Source organism: Corvus cornix, chromosome 7 (assembly GCF_000738735.6).
Source record: "Corvus cornix cornix isolate S_Up_H32 chromosome 7, ASM73873v5, whole genome shotgun sequence".
Classification (NCBI taxonomy): domain Eukaryota; kingdom Metazoa; phylum Chordata; class Aves; order Passeriformes; family Corvidae; genus Corvus; species Corvus cornix.
Window position 1 is genome coordinate 18,693,785 of NC_046337.1, and position 23,653 is coordinate 18,717,437.

The 23,653-nt window shown below is 35.1% G+C and overlaps 1 protein-coding gene and 1 long non-coding RNA gene across 3 annotated transcripts in view; one reads left to right on the forward strand and one right to left on the reverse strand.

Moving 5' to 3' along the window:
• Positions 1 to 23,653, reverse strand: part of LOC104693908 (sodium channel protein type 1 subunit alpha) — a 93,156-nt gene that overhangs the window by 9,871 nt on the left and 59,632 nt on the right. Inside the window, exons 19-23 of one of the 2 annotated variants that reach the window (XM_020584995.2) lie at positions 22,336 to 22,453; positions 20,738 to 20,892; positions 17,970 to 18,143; positions 15,318 to 15,440; positions 3,453 to 3,734 (exon numbers count right to left, since the gene is read on the reverse strand). In XM_020584995.2, coding sequence (XP_020440584.1) covers positions 3,453 to 3,734; positions 15,318 to 15,440; positions 17,970 to 18,143; positions 20,738 to 20,892; positions 22,336 to 22,453 — 852 coding nt within the window. The remainder of the gene's footprint in view (positions 1 to 3,452; positions 3,735 to 15,317; positions 15,441 to 17,969; positions 18,144 to 20,737; positions 20,893 to 22,335; positions 22,454 to 23,653) is intronic. The other variant, XM_020584996.2, reaches the window with a different exon arrangement.
• Positions 8,808 to 15,022, forward strand: LOC104693907. The gene is made up of 3 exons (XR_002047172.3): positions 8,808 to 8,897; positions 9,245 to 9,334; positions 10,808 to 15,022. It is a non-coding gene; the product is annotated as an uncharacterized LOC104693907 (long non-coding RNA).

The window sequence follows — 23,653 nt, forward strand, 5'->3', positions numbered from 1 at the left end:
CACCCATTGGTGCATGACAATTGTGAAAGGAATTTCTCCAGCAGATCTGTCTCTGCTTTGATGCTTCTCTTTAGAGACAGAGAAATACTCAAGCAAGTTCAGACCAAGAAATGAAAAAACAATCTTGAAGATCCACATAAACCAACATGATTTACGCTGTATTATAGAAGAAAAAAAATTCTCATGGAAGAAATGTGTGCTTATATGACTGATGGCATGAATAAATATACTCCAAATTATATAAGAATTCTGGAAAACACTCTGATCAACAAAGTCTATAGAACTTGGTTTTATCAATGACATGTATTGTTAGGCTGTATTTTTGGGCAGAAATAATTATAACATTGCTATAATACTGAAGATTTTCCACACAAACCCCTCCCATGAAAGAAGAAAACCCAAGAACTGTCAACCAAAAATTAGGTAATGTTCTTTTCTTAGGCCCCTCATTCAGGAAAGTCATCCACCATCACTGCCAAGCAAACTCAAGAAAGAGCTTGTTAGAGAGTTCCTTTTGCTCAAAAAGTTACTATCACACATTTCTATAATTTGAGCCTAGAATACTTCTTTCTGAAATTATCCCTTTGCTTTGGAGCATTTCTCTGTGAAATATATGTTTCTTTTCCATATCACTCTTAAAAATAGAAGGATTTTCTGTGATGAAGAGACCCATATACTGCTAAAAACATTAAAAAAAAAGTTGTTCACAGGATTCTTTTATGTCTTTCCCAGAATAATAAGGTCCTCAATGCCTTGGGTTGAAATTCTTTTGGCTTGTTTTCATTTCAATTTTTTGTCATGAAAATGGTACTAACTGCCATTAGCATTCACTCCAAATAGTGATACAGATAGTAAGGACTTACTTTATGGTTCTTGTAACCCAGAAAAGCTGATGGGATTTACAACATTCTTTGACTGACTCAAAGGGCATGAGCCAGAGGGCAGAATGGAGAATGGAAATAATGGGGAATAAGAGGAAGCTTTCTGTATTTATTTTCTAGCCTCCTGGCCTTGTATCAGTAATTCATGCACTGATACTCTTCACAGAGATTGTTATTAGAAAAATGGCATTGACCTCCCTGGGGTTATTTTCTCAGGTCCAGCACTAATAAAAGTCTGTGCCTGAGGTTGTTAAGGTGGAGAACCAAATGACTTCAGTAGAAAGGCCATTAATGATCACATTAGGCTAACAGAAAGAATATCCACATGATTTTCTAATCATATTTTTCAGGCTCAATATATACTTTTAGGCCAAATACTAAACTTTCAATACATTTATCCTTGTTTCTGACACAGTAATGTATACCTCTAGTTAGTACCTTAGCATTTAGTCATCTTTCTATTGCTGCAAGCTGTTTAGGAAGGGTAGGAAAATCTAGGGCTATGACATACCTGTTCATGTCTCATGTTTGTTTTGGACATGATGGCTTTGGAGTCTTGTGCTAGAGTTTGATCAAAAGTACTTTATATATCAAATAGAAAATCACGTTATCAGTGGGGTTTTTTTGATTGAGAAAGCAATGTAAGAATCTCAAACAGTGGTGAATTGTGGCCTTGTTTTCTTGAAGGTGAAAAAACAGATTCTACACATTTTAATGCATTAACTGAAAATCAAGCTGATATTCTTTCTTGGTCCTAGGGCTCTTATCGTTCCATAACTGCAAAATCACTACTATTGTCTTACTTACCAAACTCTAGAAGATGCAGGGCCAAGTTTCTGTTTTGTGCAATGACAGAAATGCCCCTTTTTTTCTGGTATGTCAAACAAAAAAATCCTTCATGCTTTTACAAGCATTTTAGCAATACAGAAAAATTAAGTGCTGTTGTCATGGACATTCTACTCACACAAAAAATCCCCCATCATTGAGTGAGGGTCCCATGTTCTTGCAAAATCTCTACATTGCAGATACTGCACAAACAAGTGGCTTGTCCTCTGTGAGAGCTAGGTCCCTCTGTGGTAGGTCTAGATTAATTTTTCCTTTGGAATTGTGGGAACAATTGGCAAATTTCTCCTAATTTGCCTCCGAAAAAATTCCAATAATTTAAGAATCTAAGTGTTTATGTAAGAAATATTTGTTGCTTTTCAACGAATAGAAGATTAAATAATTTGTGCATAGCCAGGACACTGAAACAGATATGACTGCAAGTAGCTGAGGGGTGGTGATTGTGGCCACAAAGCCAGGAAGGAAATGAACCTAGAATAATTACCTGTGTCTCAGAGTAGAATAGGTACTACTAGAAACAGAGTTGCAAACTACTTGGAAAAAGCTTTGTTGATGTCTTGTTTCTCCTGAACACCTGTAATGCAGCATTCTGCCTCCCTGGGTGAGTAGATTTCATAAATAAGGCAAGGAAAATAAATACTTAAAGTCTTTAGTTATCAAAATCAAATTGTATTCAGTATTTTATTTCTTTAGTACTATTGGTCCCTCTCCACTCCTTCCTGATGTGACAGTAAAGTAAGTAATCATAATGAATTTTAAATTGATGGACTTATCAGTCACACAAGTAAGATGCTGTATTAGCTGGGAGAGGCAGTTCATATTGCTCAGAAGTAGTGTTTTAGACCATGTGCAGGACAATGTCCACACCACTGCATCATGTTAATGATTTGTTCTACTGAGATTTTATATAAACAACATAAAAGCTGGAAACTTATTTAAAAGCAATAAAAATGAAACCTAAGATACTGCAGAGTTAGAGAGTAACATCAAAAAAAAAAACCAAAACCATAGAGTTTGCTGAAGGTACACAACATAGATTAGAGTCCCTCATTTTCTTGATTAAAGCTAGGTCACATTGTTAGCTACTTCAAAATACAAAGACAGACGGGGTTGTGAGGACACAATTTTTGATAGTGAAGGCATAATCTTATAGTAACTTTCTGCATATATTTTCTTTCTTCTTCCCTCAGTTTTTGCCAACTAAACTCCATGAGGTCCTTGTGCACAGAAATATCAGGAAAATATTTCATAGATTACAGTATCGAGTGCTATTTTTCTTATTTCTCTTCTGAATGAGAAATTGCTTTTTATATCACGTAAGTCTGCACTGGTGGCAGCCACATGCCTGAGATGAAATTTATTACCTGGAATTCTTTGTGACTTAATCACACCAATGGAGATTTTTTTTCAGCAACTGGAAAACTTAAAATATTTAGATACCTGAATACCATTCCTAGGTACTTCTAGAAACTTTAAAAATTAGAAGGAGCTGTAGGACTAAGGGAGCCATAAATAGGAAGGTGTGTCATTAGATATCCTAAAAATTCTTTATTCATCATAATAGACTCTACTTGCTGCTTATGATGAAAAGAGTAATCAACTACCAGTGTAGCAGTACTACTAAGTCACAGATAAAAATCATCAGGTAAATGTTTTCTCTCTGTTGCTAGAATTGCTTTTCACTACTGCATATAAACAGGAAAAGGTATATAAAGAGTGATCACTTACTACTTGAAGTAAAGAAAGATACCCAAATCCTACATTATCAAAGTTTACTTTCACGTTTTTCCATCGGGCACTTTGATTGTTTTTTATGAGTTCCTCGCACTGACTAAAATTGTTGATTTGGTCGACTTCAAACCTTTCATCAGTTGTGGTGTTAACACAGTAGTAGAACTTCCCAGCAAACAGATTTACTCCCATGATGCTGAAAATTAGCCAGAATATAAGACAAACGAGAAGCACGTTCATGATGGATGGAATTGCTCCTAAAAGGGCATTCACAACCACCTAGTACACAAATACAGGGGGAAAGAGAAAAGAGTATAAGCATATTTACAGCAATACATCTTTGTATACTGTTTCACCATTCCTTAATAAAGGCTTATTCAGAAACTAATACTATAAATTTTAAAGCAGTACATTAATAACCGTAGCATTGCATTGTTCTTTTAAAATATTAACAGTAGTACATGTAATGAAAAGAAAATGAGTGAAAAAATGAAAATAATTAATAGAAAAACAAAAAAGAAGACCTGGCAGTAGTAAGATGATGCCTGACACTGATGTGTTCTAGATAAAAAAGAAAAATGTGCTAAATGAAAAATATAGACATAATAAAATTCTAAAAATGCATGAAATCATAGCTTAAAAAATGTTTAAAGCAAAATGGTAACCTGTAGATTTGATCAACAGAGTTCTGAAATTCAAGCTGAGAACACAAATGCCATGAATCTAGAAACTAAGCTCTACATATAAGAATTATGCGCGAATTAAATACAGAACTTTATTGCCTTATTGTTCCATGCAAGATTATAACAAAGATTAATTTCTTTGTATATGAAAGCAAGACAGGTTTGCAGTATGTTTCTACTTGAATCAACATAATTTATTTCAAGCTCCAGTCTTGTTTTTTCATGTATTAAGTTAGCAATACCCTTCATTTATCTAAAAAAGTATGTATTTAGGACTTCCGATTTTGCATTTTTAATTACTTTTGGGGGGGGTTGCCTTCTCAGACACTTGCAGGCAAAATGTCAATAAACCTGATGTAGATTAAAGGTGTATTGTTCTGATATTACAGTAATTAATCACATGTGTCTGTCAGACCTATCAAAACTTTTGTGATGAGAAATTGTTTTTCCTTAAGTATCCAATTCCAGATTCTCATTTACAAGTTATGTTTTATTTTAAATTTTACATTTTTTCTTCTGTAAACTTTTGGGACCTGGTGGGAAGGTAAAACAAAATATAAAGCAGGGCTCTGATTCTTGGTCATCTAAGTCCTGCAGCAAGGCAGGAAAAGATTGGCATGGATAGTGGAATATATTAAGTTGTCTTAGTCCATCTTTTTTCCCCTACGATACAGATGCATCCTCCCCACTACCAACATAGTTGTGAGCAAGCTTAGAACTGCTCAATCTTACTACCTGTATTTCACAGCCTCTGGAAGGTCTTTGAAAGTGGAATATTGTGGTTGTGTTATTCGTCACTCAGCACCCTCCTCCCCCCAAATGTTATGGCCAGGAGTTAGAACCTGTTTAGAGATCTTAGGTAGAAATGTTATTTCCAGGCCATATTTTCTTATTTTCTTTTCATTTAGAAGGGTCTCCTCCATTGCCAGACAGTAGAAATGGGACCTTCCTGTAACAGAATAATCCTTATCTTTTATAAAACCATGATTTAAAAAAAAAAATTTAGTTATTCTTTTTTTTTTTTTTAATATCTTGTTGTTTTGGTGATTAAAAGATCCCAGTGATAAATCTGTTGCTACTTAGCTTCATGGAACTGAGAACAACATAAAAATTAGAAATGGAATTAGAAATTCTGAAATTTGTTCCAAGTCTGACCTGATCTATGACACTGTATTAGGCTATTGCTGCTTTGAAATTCTAGGCCAGCTAGTGCTTGTCTTATCTCTTTTTCTCCCCACTCATAAAAATGTTCCAGATGTGTTACACTGATTGAATTCCTCTGTTTAGTCTTGATGAAAAACCTGAAAATAAAGATGTCAAGAAAGAAAGATGGGAATTTAGTTCTGCAACTCAAATAAGTTAAGGTTACCTCTGCTCACACAAAGAATGGTTTTGCATGAATTGAGTGCCTGTAGCAGTTACCTTTAGAACAACCCTGACATCCATTGAACCATAGCACAGATCCAGAACAGGCAGCAGAATACTAACAGCAACAATAACTGTTACAACAATTATGAATTGATAATAGTTGTAGAAAAAAAGATTTCTACAAAAAGCATCAGTGTTTCTTGCATCTTTAGATGAACAGGTAATGCAGTCTCACCACTGAGACTATGAAAAGATAAGCCACATCCTCTTGGATGAAAAGAGAACAGCTTCCGGCAATTGTTCCAACAATGCTTCCAACAACTTACTTCATATAGGTCACTGAAAACCCATCAAATGGTAACAATTTTTGGTCACTACTGACCTGGCCTGGATGCGAACTGGTGACCTAGAGATGAAAGGCTCTGTATCCTATTACCAACCCCTTGAGCTATCCAGTCCCCCTGGAAGGTTTTTTAAGAAAAGAAGAAAAGAAAATTAAAACTTTCAGAAGTTGTTTTCTGTTTGCACTTTTTTCTGTTTGATTTTTTTTCCCCAGCAGTGGAAACTGTATTTTTACATGTTGGTCAGATGCTCATCTGACTGTAAAGTCCTCCTTAGGAAGAAGTCTTTAATTTCTTCAACACATACAGTTGGAAGTGATTGCCTTAACAGCATTTTTCTGGTTTACTTTTTTTTTTTTTTTTCTTTGTATTTGCTTTAGGAATTAGCTGAGGTATCTCAGGATAACAAGGACATAAACCTAATACATATCCAGGATAGCACCCATGCATACACAGACAACACCTACACACATAAGCTACAGCAAGTGGACAGAAGAAAGGGAGAACCAATTGAAAAGTGAACTGAAAGCAGAAAAGAGGTTAATTAGCATTTCTTAATGCATTAATTGAGCAAATAAAAATTGTTATTCTCATCTTGTTGGAAAGAGTCTGTAGAAGGTTAAAAGAATGTTGGCAACTACAGCTCTTATTTTTATTTGCTCTTTAAATCTTGATTCAAAATGCATTTTTTATTTTAAATGGGGAGATTCTCTTGGGCCTATTTTTTGTTATTTCTTGATACAGAATATAATGCCAGTAAATTGGAAAAAGATGTTTGCATAGGTGTTTGTTTGGTTTTATAAATTACCTATGCATTTTCTCAAGCCTGGGATGTTGCTGGTCAGGCTGACTCCAGTGAGCAAAGCTGCAACAGCCCAAGTTGATTCTGCTTGTTCACCTTCCTACAGCTTCAGGTAGGTGCAACAGCAATAAGAAACAAGTGAGAAGCAACACCTGATGCCTAAAAAGACGAAGGGGCTCTAGACTATTTTACATTTCCAGTCAACATTCATCCAGGGGAAAAAAAAGTCATTGTGGGAAACCATGTCTCCTCTAGAAGAAGGCAGTATTTCATATATCTACACAATTTTTCATGTTTAAATTTCTGTAAGATTTATCTTCCAATATCAGATTTATGCATAAGATAAAAGAATTACAGCAATACTAGTTGTATGTCCTATCTTTTGGCCAATATGACTTTATGTCAAGACAAATTATTAGTCCAGTTGTTTTTCATGGTTGCTGTTTGTATCTTCTTTTGGAAAACTCTCCAAAAAACACCAAAACTGGACCAAAAATCAGGTTTTTTATCGGAACTGCTCCTATGTGCAGAATAAGGATTGTACAAAACACCAGCTTATCCCTACTGTATCAATAGAATATAAGGAAGCTGTAGTAGATTGAGCCCTGCTGTGGCAGACATAGCTGAACACATAGTGAGATATGAATGTATTTTAGTTGCCAGAGGAGAGTATTTTCCATAGATCCTGGCACCTCAGCCACCACAGAATTTCCAGGAATTCCTACATTGGAGCTGAGTAATGGATATATCAGGGCCTCCTGAAATCTGTAAACAAACAAGGAAAAATCTTAGTAGTACTTATCCACTTCTCCCATAACTTTTGCAGATTCTGTGAAGAAGTTCCAAACTCTGTTCCTGATGCAAATGAGGAGGAAGTAACCATCTTTGGGATGGAAAGGGAGATTATAGAACTATGTCTGGAACACTCTTTCTACTTAAAATTAAAAAGTACTTTATTTGCCTCCACTTGGAATGTGTCAACTTCATAATTTTATGCTTAAATAGGAGAAGTTCCCAAAGAGCTGCCAGAGAGAACATTTGCACTGAAAGATGGAGAAATGAGCAAGGAGACATTGGCTTAGATTCTTGGTGCAGCACATAGGTAAGATTGCTGGAATGCGCAGGAGGTATGCCATGAATGGACATGGATGGAGGTGCAGGTGACATACGGGATCTGAATTTAGCATGTGCTCATAGTGAAGGACCTGGGGGACAGTACACAAGGAAGTCTAGAAGATTCTGAAACCACACTGACTTGACCAAGTGGGTATCAAGCCACAGACAGGTGTATTCTCTCTTAAACTGTGGGAGAGTTGAGGCAAGGGAGGAAAGGACATAGTAACTGTATGTAAACATACAATAACTATCTCAGTCAGGGGATCAAAAGAGCATCTGAGGCAGACCATGAAGAAAGCCCATCCCTGAATCAAAAAGATTAGCACTATCTGATTCTGTTATAATGGCTTTCTGTTCTCCCTGGTACCATAAAACTGATCATGGAAACTGCCTTTCTCCGAAGTTAGAGGAGGCAGTTCTACAAGTCATAACACAGCAGAAAGTCAATGGGATGGAGGAAATGGTTATGGGCCTTAATTTAGGAGCAGCTAAGCCAGTGGAAAGTGTTTGTCACAAAACCAATGGAGGTAGTGGACCTGTGGGCTAGCAGACGGAATTAAAACACAGCCCAGTGCCGAGGATTAAGACTGACCCTCAGTAGAGGCTCTGGGATCTCTGCCACAGTTGCTTAGTGTGAAGTTTGGAGGTGCTCATGAAGGAAGATAACTGGTGATGCAGTACAGGAAAAATATAACCACATGAGATACCGTGTCTCATCTGACTGTATACATGGAGCTGGATTGAAGATGTATGGCTGTTGGGAGGGAAAGGTTAAAATTGGAAGATTTGGTGAGGAGGGAATAGTTTCTCTCAAAGTGAACTTGCAGCTGGGAATGCTAAGCATGCCAGTGTGGGAAAATTCCATTTATTAGGCCTAGTGTTGTTTATCCTCTGCCTGTTTTGAGAAGTAGAATTCCTGTGTAGAGATAATACACTCTCACAGACATGCTTGAGCCTCCTGCTGGGAGACAGAGAGAGATCATAAAAGCACAGCTTTGTGATAAGCTGCGCATGCGCGAAGTCCTTTCATATATTGGGGCAGGCTGCGAGCCCTGCTGTCCCCACAAGGATGAAGTAATCCTAAAGGAGCCAGCGTCCCCATGTGTCTCTGCCTCCCAGCATTGTTCACAAGGTAATGAAAAAAGTTTACTCGTTGCATTTCAGCTGTGTTTTGGTGGTCACCCTGGTTACCTGTCGATTCACACAATGGCTACCTAAGGATTAAAGTTCTTTATGTTGAAGGGATAAATTATACATATATTGCCACAGAAGTACTGTAGATGGGAATTTTACTCACAGATAATAACAAAAAATTATCCCATTTTATCAATGTTTAGATCAGGTAATAAACGTATGTGATATTGCAGTCTAGCAGATGAGGACAGAAAGTGAAAGGAAGAAAGAGAGAGAAGGAATTGAGGGAGAGAGAGATTGCAATAATCCTTTTACCTCAAAACGACATGTTTTCTCATTGAATAGCTTGGAATGGTACCCTGGGAAGAAGCATGCTGCATATGCTTGGTGATCAGCTATGAACCGGCTATAGAGACAGCAGTGGATGAAAATTAGGTATGTCTGTGAGAGAAAGTGCAACCTACTTGACATGATCCAAATAATGGTTAGGGAGGAATCAGGAGAATTTTTAGATTCTAGGAACCTAAAAATGCAGATTAATCCAAGTAATTCAAACTTTCTCATTTTCAATTAATTACTCCTCTATTTTATCTGAATGGATTTCTTGCAAGAAACTAATTTTCCTAAGTTTGTCCCACAAATAGAAATCAGAGTGATGCACCATGTTGGTATGAATGTATGATCTATAATCCACTAACTACATTCCATTGTTCCAGTATTTACCTGACAAAAAAAAAAAAAAAAAAAAAAAAAAAAATCCCAACCCAAACAAAAATCCCCACCAAAATGAAAATCAAATGCCTCCACCCCCCAAATGAAAAAAATTAAACCACAAACCTCTCTAAACCCCTTCTATCAATTAAGAATTTCACATAACCCAACTTACAGCTGTTCTCTTGTTACCACTGAGCACATCTGAGAAGAGTTTGGCTTTGCCATTAAGAGGTATGTAGTAAAAAACTAGTTTCCACCTTTGCTACAGTTTGCCCTAATTCTATGTCCATGCATGTATTTTATTCTTAATGATATGACCCAGGATTATGTAAGGCCAGAATTAAATAACATTTAGAAAAATGTTTAGAAAAGTTGTAAGAAATTTGAAAAAATAAAAAAAACTTTTATTCTAGCAAACTAATGCTTATCTTTAAGTCATGATCACTAAAAATTTAGGAAACCAAAAGTTTGTAGAAGTAAATTATGATGGTGGGACTATACAATTATTTAGATCAATTTTTTAAAAAGCAAGAAAGGTTATTTCCTGAAAGAAACAATGAATGCATTTTGCAGTGTTAGGCATGAGAAGCACCTCATCTGAACCAATTAAAAAATTATTTACCACAATGTCTTCAATTTTTTGAGTAAAATAAAGACTGTACTGGGAATATACAGTAAAGATTGTTAGAAAACTACCATTTCAAGCAGTGATAGTAAAAAAAAGTTGGATTTAACTGAGAATATGCAAAGGCAGGCACGTGGAAAGAACCAAAGAGACCTGTCAAGGAGTTACAAGTAAATCTTAACCTGAACAGTAATGGACAAATAAAACTGAAGTAAGGGATAAAAGATCTCAGAGGAGGAGAAAATCAGTCCCTGAATAAGCCAATTACTGTATTTTCTACTTTTCTGTAACTGTTACTGGACAAGTGCACATGACTGAAGAATGCTTCTGATAGTGAATTTTATCTTCAAAGAAAGCAAAATACTTTCTCAAACAATGCACAAACTGTTTTTATAACACTTGGTGCTGGAGAAATTTTACGCTATTGTGTGGTGAGTTTGTATCTTGGAATGCCACAATTGTTAGCGGAGGTGTTCAACTACATGATTCTGCAGTTCTGTTCTAGCTTTTGTAAGGAAGTTTAACTTGTTTAAAGTAGAAACACATGCCTTTGTTATTCATGTTAACAGTCTATTTAAAGAGAGCTACACTGTTGGATTTAACAGAAGACTGGAGGTATTGGAGCAGCCTGATTCTGTTTCTCACCAGAAATCAAGTATGCAAAAAGTACTTTTGAAGACAATGTAGAAGAAAAGACATAATTTAACACACTGTATGATAAAATACAATAATTATCTGCCAAGCAATAAATCACATGGCTCCACTTGTTTGAGAAGACCTGGTATATATTGTAAAGAGACATGAGCATGAAAACATAGCAGTTACTTGATGTGGGAATAGTATCTTCATATTTCACTGGATGCAGTTAAAAAAGCCCCAACTTTTTGCCCTCCTTGTTGCATTAATGAAATGTTGTCGACTTTTACACGCCCTTTAATGTTTTCAATTAAAATGCAAACTATATTATGTGTCCCATTCAAATTTCATTAAATTTTGATCCTAATAGTAAGAGTTTTCTGTAAGATACAACAAATACAAATCTGGGAAAAAAAGAAAGATAATACTCTTACTGGCATTTTATAAAAAAAATTACGAAAACTGGTTTCCAACACAGGCCAAAGGAGACTGAATTCATATTCCAAGAAGGGATGTTATATGTTATCTGTTGTGTGTGTACACTTGGAGTGATTTACTTAATGTAACATATAGGGTGTTTAAAATTATGCAAAAACTTAAACTGCAATTATATCAATATCTGTAGTTGTGATTATTCAGATCACAGTATTCTGGAATGTGTTTGATGTATTATGAGTAATGTTCAAAACTTTCTACAGGTTATTTTGAATATATAGCTATAAATTGAGTAACAGGATAAAGCATAGATCTTTCCAAAACAATATAAAAGCCAGATTGAAATTTTTAAACAAAGCCAACTTCTATCTCAGTTAAAAAAGCAACTGAAAATCTTAAAATAGCTGAGGTACCTTTCTCCTGCAAAAAAACCTCCAGAAACTCTAAAAAACAAAACTAATTTGCTCATTTTCATGTTTTTTCTTTAACATCAAAATTTCAAGGAATTATTTCCAAAGACTTGAACCAATTGAGAAGCAATGTAGGATGGATATATAGAATCTACTTTTGCCGGTACTGGGATTTGCAGATAAGGTTGTCTCTCCTTGTAACCCTTAATATACAATGTAGTGATTAGTCAGAGTGTACTCATTAAGGGTAGAAAAGGGGGAAATACTGTACCCATAATACAGATTAGGGGAGGAACAAGTGGTCCACCCCATCCAAGCTGAAATGCATCCTAAATGAAATAGAAATATATAGCCTGTTATTAGTTGTGAATCTGTAATGACAGACACTTGATGCTATGTTTTATAACTCAATTATATGAGGAATGTTTCTTTCGTACTAATGAAGTTTTGAGTACTCTTGAAAATGCCTCATTGTCACTTTCCTGGTAAGGGAATCTTAAGGAATAGCCATTGAATTTTAGAGGATATTTAAGACATCAAATGCTCTAATTTAATTTTAAAAGTTATTAAATTGGACTGGAAATTTGAAATACAGTAAATGTTTAAAGCCATCAGCCAGAAATATGCATAAGGCATGCAAAACTGAAAGTGCAAGTGGATTTCAGATTGTTCACTGCCTTCTACTATTTCTCTAATAAATCAAGCACAGCATGACATGCTTTATTTTGTGAAATTAGACACAAATGCATGCTTTATTGTAACTTAATTCTCTAACTCAGCAAAGCAAATGTACTCAGTATTCTATATTTTCAAGTAGCATACCGATTCAGAACTAGCGCAAAAGCATTATACTGCGAGTACTAAAAAGCTAAACAAAAAGCAATGGGTATATTCAAATCTCAGTTTGCAGCTACTTCTGCTTAGTACATACACTAATTGAGATGAGAATATAAACCCTAAGACAGAAATTTAAATTAAATTAAAGCAATCCTTTACTTTGCCTTCCAGCATCTGGGTGGAGTCGGTTTTGAGATTCAATATAGAAAGTATGAAAATTTCTCAGAATTCAGTATACTAGCAGATATTCTAAATGCCTTTAATAGGGCAAAATTCACTTCTGTGCTTAAGGCAAGCACAGGCTATGGATCACTTGTACCCTATTTTGGTACAGGTGATTCATGTATCTTATATTTACTTTGGAAAGAGAGAATTTATCCCATTTATGAAACAGCATAATTATAAAATTAAGTTGTAACTAAAGAGGATAGCTGAAGACTTCTAAGAACGTAGCTTAAAATCTGAAGTGTGTTTCATATTTAGGCATAACAAAATAGTCATTAGCATTTACTGACTGTGTAAAATGCTGCATTCTTCCTATTCATGGAATACTTACTTAAGAAAAACATTGACTGAATTAAAGTAGCGAGTACTTGGCAAATTGTTTTACAAAATGATCCAGAGTCTTTTATATATACAGCCTCTTGTGGAACACTTGAGATATTCTACATTTTCAATGCAAAATTTGCACAGTTTTGAACATGGGTAAACAGTAAAATTTAAATACATGCTGAATAAAATCTCTGTTTTATCACAGCTCAGTGTAGGTATGGGCAATATAAGAAAGCAAAGAAGGCTGATTTATTTTTACTTTCTGCAGGCAGAAAAAAGAATCTCTTTTTATGAATTCTTATGTAATGAACTCAGTTTCTGAGAAGACTGCAATTTGACTACAGTCTTATGAGCTGGTCAATTATTTATTATTTGAATGTTTTACTGTTCGTGAGTCATTCATAAAGTAATGCCAACAACTGTCAGTGAGCTGTTTTGAATACTTGCCAAGTGCTTTGGAAAAAACCGCTATTTCAGAAGTGCATGTAGTAACCATAAGGCCTATATATATTTGGCCAGTCAAATCTGAAAAGTGACTGGAATCAGATACTTCATTGACTACCATTAATATTGGAGGACAGAGATGAAGCCTATTTGCTTTTCCAAGCTTGTCTGTGATTCCTACAAAGTAAATTGCTCATTAATTATTAATGTTGTGTAGCTGAAATTCTATCATATGATTGGGCTTCTGGCAGAGTTTCATAGTTATTCAGCAAGCAATAGAGGAAAGCAGTAAATAGATTTCAAATAACAGGTACCTTAATAACAGCTTCTTTATGCATGAATATCCTAAATCTTGTAAGTGGAAAATTTACTAAGGCAATCACGTATAGATACAGAAAAATGAAATAAAACATTTGGCAATCAATTTTGACATCTTTCTAGAAATGACCTTGTCTTCCAATATCTTTTTAAGAGCTGCATTTTTTTCCTCCCTGCGTAATATCTGTACTGGTCTCCCAGTCCTCCTGCAGCTGACCAGAACATAATTTAAAAAGTAAAGCTGACAGCAGTTTCCCAACATTTCTCTGCACAAAACCACATACATTTACCTGAATGTTCATGAACAGTATGTACAAAGAAAGACAAAGAGAAAATGGCTAAATCAAATAGTTGCATATTATGTAGTACTTGACCAGCTCTTACCCTCTTGAATATCAGTTCATGAGTTTCAAATAAAGAGAAAACTGTTAAAAGTCAATTTGCTGCATGAGGCTGAAATTTAAATCTAGTAATTATTGGTTAGCAATGTATTTTCTGCTGCATTCTGAAGTAGAGATAGGTAGTCTGCTGAATACAATTTCAGGAAAAGAATTCAAAGCCTCGGTTTGACTTCATTAATCTTGGATTTTTTTCTAAAGATTTTGCATTGTTTCCTCTTATGTTTCTATGATGCAGGAAAAAGCATTCTCTTAAAGCATATTTCATTGACATGCATATAGAGTTAGTTCGTATTCAGTGGCTTTAAGGAACAGAAGGTATAAACAAATGAAAAAATAAGTCAAAATGCCTTCTTGAGTGAGATGAATAGTAAGCAGGGTCTCTAAATTATTCAGAGTAGCAAGAAATAACCTTGTATACATTGTATTGAATATTGAATAGAGATTAGTTGAAATACAAAAGCATTTACCTTACAAAAAAAATAACTTCATACAGGAATCAAAGAACTTGATTTGCTTTTTTAAGTCAGCCAAACTCAGAAATAGATTTAAACCACTAGTGGGTATGAATATATCTGTAGTATCATCTAATAAAATTCAGTGGGGTTAGATGAAAGGGGGCTTATAAAATATAATGAAAAATGAAGAATTTCAATTTCTATCAGAAAATATCTTTGTTAACTAATGCTAAATTAGAGTCCTGTATAAATATTGTGATATGTTTTTCAGTAAAAAAACAAATAAAATTTTGTTACATTTTATTTATTATTAAGACTCTGTTAAGAGAGTTCATGGTTGGCGGTTTCAAAGACTCATATGAAAAACTCCTGAGATTGGCTAGAAAGTAAAGTAACCTTAATAAATATAAGTTCTATGTGATACTGCATATGGATTCAGGTGAATTGATGAAGCTTTTTGCTTATCTGTTAGTAAAAGATATGCGATAAAAAGGTAGTGCAGCCCTTCTGCATGGACTTGTCATTCCTTGTTGTGCATGCATGTATTTTTTCTATGCATGCATAGTTTCAGATTCTTTCATGTTGTCTTACCCTCATGCCTTCAAATCGTGACAAAGCTCTTAGAGGTCTCAAAGCTCTTAGTGTCCTAAGGGACTTAATGGCACCAAGTTCAGAGTAACCCAATGCATTTGCTGTTAAGCTAACCAAAGAGACCTATATGAAAACAGGAAAGTAAAAATTATTATACTGTACATTCTACTTTACATACCATAGATGTGAGATATACACTTCGTTAGAAGATTCTAATTTTGGATCACTTTCTTCAGGAATAGGGAGTCTTTCAGGTAAAAAAAAAAAAAAAAAAGAAAAATAAAATGAAAGAAGAATAGGTAAACAAACAAAAATATCATAAGATAACTGATATCTGGAAACATTAGTATTTCTGAGTTTCATCCTTTGCTACTGATCTGAGGACACTTAAAGCCACAAAAATTGAATTAAATTAATCTCTCCTTTTTACCAATTTAGGTATTGCTCTTACTTTTTCTTTGTTTCACAATACTGTTGGGATCACTAATTATGGTTGATAATGTCATTTGATTGCTCACAACATAAAGGGAAATGATTGAAGTTTGTGTTGAACTGACACGTGGGTCATAGAACAACATTGCTCCCCTGAAAATTAGTAAATAGGATTATTTTTGCTACAGTCAGTTATACTGGATAATCCTTTTGCCTGACTGCTGAAATTGTGTGCTTTACAAGCTGATATTAACCTGGACTATGCTGTTTCTAAGACCTTAGAAGAACAGTTCCATAGGTGGAAGAATTTGACAGGCCTTTATATGTTCCATGTCCCTACATTACCTCAGTGCAAGATACCACATTCTTCACAATTGCTATGGCTCCTGTCCAAAATATTACCTTCTGTTTGTTTCCCATTTCCCCTGAATGTTCCCTCATTATGCTGTTCTAATTCCTTAACTATTTATTGGGCCAAAAATAGCATAATGTTCTCATGTACTCTTTCATTATAAATAACAGTGTATCAGGTAAAGAGAACTCTAGGACTGTGCTCATATTTAAAAACAAGCATTATATGTGAAATTTTTAGCTTTTAAAAGTTAATATCTTTTCTGAACTTTTCAGCAGTTCTGGCAACCCACATAGCTTTGTTCTTTTGAAATCTAAATTTCTTTTTCCAGCACATTCGTCGTATTACTAAAAACTTTAAAGCTGCTGTAATCTAAAGCAAAATTAAAGAAAATATCCAGCATTTGTCATGAACTAATTCAGACACTTGAAAATGTACTATGCCTTCACATAATGATGTATGCAAATTCTCACATTCACAAGATGGCTTTTTTGGATATTATGATTTAAATAAAGTCAAATATTAGAGAAAATTAGTTTAGAAAAGGAACAGCTGCTTCAGCTTGCATGATTCTTCAAACATTTTTGTTGTAGGTGTCACTTAGGTACCCATTTTGAGAATTCCAATACTAAAAAACAAAGTGTTTTCCAAGAGAGGGTACTTTCTTTGTATGAAACATGGTTATCTGTATCTGTATATGTGGAGCTGAATTCTGGATCTATTTAAACCATAATGTACACAAATCAAAAATGTTGAAAACACCCATCAAACCCCCCACCATCCCCCCCAAAAAAAGCTGAAGAAAATTAATTGCTCTGATTAGCCCTTGTATGATGGCAACACTTGATTGAAAAAGCATTGGATTTTTGGCAATACTTTGGGACAATAAATTCTTATAAAGTTTGCTTTTTGTCTATTTAGCGTACATTTCTAAGTCATTGAAACCAGGACAAAAAAGAATCTTAAAACTGAGTTTGTTCAGTACTTGGTTTTTGTATATGTTTTACCAGAAATTACTGTCTTGAAAATACAGGGGCTGGTTCTGGTTTTGTAACTGTGTAAAACATAGTATTCGAGGTTCACCCACAGAAATTCATGAACTGCTGAAACAGTATGCATTCCTGCACACTTGGAGGTTTTTTCCCAGGGGGTATACTTAGGATATTCTTAAATTCTCCATAATTGTATCAATGCATCAAGAAATGTTCTCTCCCATTTCACAGCACAGTAACATAGAACTAGAACTATCAGATAACCCTTGCAGCAAAGATTTCAAACATGGCTGTGAATGCTGCAAGCTCAGTAGTATTTACTGGACATCAGTACTAATTAAGCCACACTACCAATGCTAGAGATATATCTTGATTTCCTTGTGGAGCCCTAATTTATCCATATGCTGAAACTTGTGGACATGATGTTCATTGTCTTGCCAAAGGTGTTTCGATTCAGATGGGTGTCTGATATCTGGTGGATCAGACACCCATCTGAATGCTGGATTCAGCCTAGACCACAGCAGGAGGAATGGTGGGTCTGAGGGCGGGAGCGAGAAGCCCAGGCCAGAATACAGGGCAGCAGGACCTCTTTCAACAGCAGTGTTGGAATAAACCCTCTAACTGCCTGTGGGACTACCATGTCAGCTCCTTCTGTTAGCAGGAGAACTTCCCGTCTTTCTTAAATCTGTGGTATAGCAAGGCAGTGCTGCAAGCATAAAGTGAAAGACAGAGAAACATGGAATTTTTTCAGCTACCTTACTTTTTAAATTGAAAAGTAAACTAGTTGGCATTATTAGATATTATGGTTGCAGAGAAATTAATTTTAAAAATAATCAGATAAATATAAAAGTGTCACTTAGGAAATGCACAACATACATCGACAATCAGGAAGTCCAGCCAGCACCAGGCATTAGTAAAATACGTTTGGTAGCCATAGGCCACCCACTTCAGCAGCATTTCCAGAATGAAGATGTAAGTGAAGACCTTGTCAGCATATTCCAGCATGGTCTTGATAGTTTTACGTTGTTCAATATATATGTCCTCAAAAGCCTGTGAGTATAAACATTCAAAGGTATGTTATTTTTTTGTTACTGCACATGCTTCAGGTTGTAACACAACAAACCAAATAGGCAACAAAAAAAGGAAATAGTCTTCAAGAAAAGCCAAGGGTATGTAATTTCTAGGTGATGCTTCTTTTTCTGATAACTCAGTATATACTTGTTTTTTCCCTATGGAAATATGTTTTCCAGCTCACAGGAGAAAGAAGTAGATTTTACACAGCAACCACTCCGCTGGTCAGAGATTTTTTTAAATGTATTTATTTATTGCTGATAGTGAATTATTCTTCTCAGATCATATTCCACAGTGACAAAGAGAATTGATTCTGCAAAATGTTGTGCCTGACCTGAATCCTACTGAGGTCATTTGGCTTGTATGTAGGTAGACCCAATTGCAAAATCCAGGGCCATAGCTGTAAAATTTTCAGGACAATGACAATACAATCTACCTTCTAAGTCCTCTGGATTCCTGAAAATTTTAAGTTATAAATCATAAAATAAGTTCTTCCTTTCTTAAAAAACTTATTTATCTAAATCAATTACTTGCTTTATTACTCTAATTTTATGAGATACATAAAATTTCTGAGCTCCTTTCCATGTTATTTACGCTTTTTGTGTTCTCATTTTTAGGCACTTGAAAAAAAAATAGCTCCTGATTTTTATAAATTCTTCAATTTTTTTCCTTTAATTGCTTTCAAATTTCAATTATGCCATTATTTCTTATGGCGTCTGACTGATTTTATCAGGCTGAAAGAACTGGAATGATCTGCTAGCTTGCAAAGATTTGGATATTTATTGATACTGAAATTCATTTTTACCCAGCCTGCTTTTGAATCACTTGACATGTGTCAGTTCAAATGATTAGTGTTTGTATATCAGACATCAGGCTAAGATCTGTGTAATTCTGGTTGCTTAGATCAGGCACCATGGCACCTGACACTCATGTATATTCACTAAAAACTGGGAAGTCAGCACATGTCATTTCATTTGTACAGGTGGGATTATGCCAGAGGCTGAGCAAGCAGCGCTCTCGGAAGCAGAAATGTGTCTGCTCCCTGCCTGAGAGCCCTGGGGAGGGGTTTGCAGGCAGCTTGCATCCTGCCTGTGCCTGCCACATTTCCTGGCTGTGATGGCAGTGAGATTTGTCTGGAGCATGCTCTTGGGGTGAATATTGAGATACAGTGCTGGCAGATACAAAGAGACCTTTTCACTATCACAAAACACTTTAAAGGGAGAGCAGAGTCTCACACTTCCAGAGATAATCCACTGTCTTTGAAATATTTTCACAAAATAAAGATTCTGTGAATGACACCTTAGGCTCACAAGCATGAGATACTAACACCATGGGATCTTGTCTCATACTTCCTCTAATATAGTAATAGAAATTCACCTTTTTCAGATCTCCCCCCACTACTTTTCTCTCATTTAAATTCTTGTCATTGGAGATTTTCTCCACTTGGTTGTATGAACCAAAATTCAATAGTTTAGACTTGAGGTTTTTTGTTATTTAGAGGGTTTTAAATGACAGGAAAGGTGTCACATGGTATTGCATAAAAGTTGTTTTTCTGATGGTTGTGTTGATATTAGACCAAACAAAAGCAGAATAATTCTCAGAGATGTAGTTAAAACTAGGGATAGGTATTATCATAAACTGCTAACAGTATCAACAGTATTTTAAAGTGTTGGGAGCTTATAATACAATTTTGCAACACAGTTTTTTTTTATTATGTAGGCAGTTAATTTGCCAAAGGGTAATTAAATCTACCAGGGTAGATGCTAGATATACTCTACATTATCTAAAAGCAAAGAGTTTGCCTAAGAAACTTCACCTCAGTATATATCCAGGCTCACTTTAATTTAAGAATTCATCTCTAATTTCTTTATTCTTCATCATTATTTGTATTTTTGAAAAAACCTATTATTGTTAGGGTTTATTTCATTTATTTTTGTAGATTTGTATTATGGTTGGCTTCTTTTTATTCTGCCCTTGCATGTTTGTTAGAGCAAATTCATGTTTTTACAGATGTCCCTTCCATCATGAATATGAGTCAGTAGAAGCTGAATTGTAAGTCTAAATAATAAATTCTTAGAAAGGAATCAAAAAACCCCACACAGCTTTTTTTGCTGTTCTAGCACACAGCATTTATAGGACTACATAATCCAGCCCTGGCCCTTGCAAGGTGTTGTGAACTGTTTATGCCATTACAGTTCCAAACACTTCAACAGTGACAGTTCTTTTCCCTGAGCTACATCTGTAAACAGCAGTGAAATGAGAGAGCAAACTCCAGTAAGAAAGTTTGGTATATTCTCTTCTTCACGTGTTGCTCCTGTCCACCTGAGGTGTACAGTGGTGTACACTGCCACTTCCAGCAATCGAGTTAGGCTCTCTCTAATCACTTATGTCTGTTCTTTTTCCTACATGTTGTTGAGAAGAGACTTTTTTTGCTATTTTTCCCAAGGCCTGAATAAAAATTTAGTCCTATCATTTGAAGACATGGAATTGTGTTAAGTTAAAACAGTGTTAGAAGAGACAATTTTAAGGAGTCTCCTGAAAACATGGCAACATTCTGTTCATGTTTTACTTACCAGAGCTCCACTACTGAGGAGAATCATAAAGACAATGAAAGTCTCAAACCAGTTGTGTTCGACAATCCTGAAGCAGGTTTTCCTGAGGTTCCACCACTGCTTTCCTCTCCCTTCTTCTATACTTACTTGACAGCACTTGAACCTTCTTACACAGCCTTTAGAATAGTGTATGTAATGAGAGGAGGAAAAAAAGAAGAGACTTTGTTGAGTTGTATTCATTTTGGTTATGCATTCTGGTAATGATACAATGCTATCTTTACTGTGCTATTTAGTTAAAAACCAGTAATTTTTCACCTAGATAACCTTCTTTTACTTCAAGGAAAAAAAAATAACATTGAGACAGTTGGAATTTACAATTTAATGAACCAGCGAGAAGAAAGAATTTCTCATTTATCAAGAAGTGCTCAATACAATGCACACAAAAAGATAAAAGCCCATGGAACATGAAGCCAAATTATAGAATAGAAAGTAAGTGTTAAAATATACAAAATCATCCAAATGTCAGGTAGGTTTATGTAGTAAGATATGAACAAATGATATTAAACTGTACCTTCTTTTGTTCAGGATACTCAATTCAGACAATGTTGCATCCATTGCATGAAAAATCTAAGCCTCTTATCTGAATTCTGGGCTTTTCAGTACCAGCTAGTTTATCTAACTTGTGCCCCTAATATATTTAAGCTTTTATGATTTAGCTGCTGACTTTTATGTAGAAAAATACTAGTTAAAAATAATGGTATTTTCCTTGACAAATCCTAGACTGTTACAGTACTACCTCTTACAAGTTCAATGTAAATTTCTAAAGAATGATCTGTTTTCATGTCCAGAAATAACCCAACCTGACAATAGCATTTATTTTCAAATGTCTAAGTCTACCTTTGCTTACAGATACCAAAAATGGCATTTGTATCCTTACATTACTCTTTTAAAAATATTTATTTCCCCACCTCCTTCAGAGGCACACATCCATAAGGTTTCTTGCAAGGAAATGCCACTGGAAAAACATTTATGACCAGATTGTGGTTTTATTGAATTGTGGGCCAATAGAAGGAAGAATGAAAGATGAAGGAGTCCACCAGGTGAGACTGTTCTTGTCCCAGGTGGCACACAAGGCTCTTGCTTCTCCTTTTGCCAATTTGTAGAAGATTCATTTAGCATTTTGCACAAGACCATTTAGGTGCAGTTTTTATTTATCACTAAACAGCTGTTTTAGTAATTTATGCTTTATAAAGCACTTAGGCATCTGTGAAGAATATTTTTAAATAGTGTGTTATTTTATTATCTAAGAGATTGTAACTAAACTCATAAAGTACAGTAACATACTAAAATTAAACTTTCAATACCATATTTTTCTTATTTTAAAAATAGAGGTACATTTCTGATAAAATGTTTTCTTAACTGTTCATCCAATATATAGTGTAATTGTGATATCAGTGTCCATATAATATATTATGGACTAAAAGTACTACTGCTAATAATCAGCACTTAAACACTAACTAAAGGATAGTATGATTCATAAATCTTAATACTTAACTTACATAGAAAAATTATTCTGCAATTCTATTAGTAAGTATTACTAGTACTTTTGTTCCAAATACCTTCTGTGAAGCAGGCCTCTGGCTCCTGGGCTTCTTCAGGTTCAGCTTCTGGTTGTTCCTCTGCAGGAAGTCCAATATCAACTGTGCTACCTTCAGATGAACTAGATGAATTTAACTTCTGTAAAGGAAAGAAGCGTCACAAATGCACAGTAAATAATTTTAAGGCAAACATTATTTGATTTTGGATTAAGTAAATTAGACAATGTTTTCGAATGTTCTAGACTTCAACATAAGTAAATTGCTGATAAACATCTGAGAAATTTATATAGTCTGTTTTTCCTCCTGCACTGTATGAATCTATTAAATAGAAGGTGTAACACTAATAGATCAGACTTTAAATAAAATTATGCTTTAAACTGGAAAAAAAAGGGTAATGATGCTAAACCTGAGAGGATTTATGACCACAATAAGCCATAGTCATATTGATCCCTTAATGAAGCTTTAACAAATATGCAGGAATTTGTAGTGTCTACTGAAAATCAGGTAAGAGTCTAAAAACAACTACATAAATGAGGTGAAAGCTCAGAGGAATGAGGGGGAAAAGCAGAGAAGGCCATACTTCAGAGGTTAGTAATTCTAGATTAAAATTGCTGAAAGTCTAGCTCAGAGTGAAGCAGAATCTGCATACAATTACGCTGAGGTAGTTTAAGCCCATAGAAAACCAGACTCTGTTTTATCAAGAAGTTTTCAAAAACATGATGAGCATAAAGAGAGAGGGGCATAAGGTGGAAACCAAATTAAAAAAAAATGAAATAATGAACTTAAGCTAACGCTCATCCTAAAAATTCTAAAACTGTTGTAATATAGCATGCAGCTGGAACCTGGTTGCAATCTAGCTCTTTGGTATTGTGGCTAAAACTTGGCCAAAATCGTGAAGGAAATATATTTAAAGATGTATGGTTAAACAAAATAATGAAACAACTGCAATAGAGATCGCTGAGTCTAACTAGAAACTCAGGACTGCCAAGACCACCACAAAGCCATGTCCCCAGCTGCCACATCTTTTAAATACCTTCAGGTATGACAACTCAACCATTTCCTTGGGCAGCCTATTCCAATGCTTGACAATCCTTTCAGTGAGGAAATTTTTCCCAATATCCAGTCTAAACTTCCCCTAGTGCAACTTGAGGCCATTTCCTCATCCTGTCACTTATTTGGGAAAAGAGACTGATCCCCACCTCGCTACAACCTCCTCTTGGGTTCACCACTGCTAGGTGGCAGCAGGCTTTTTGGTATTGAGGACAAAAACCCCACCATACACTAACAACAAAACGTTTATTAAAGCAGTGGTAGTAATAAGTCAGAAGTGAAGTACTTT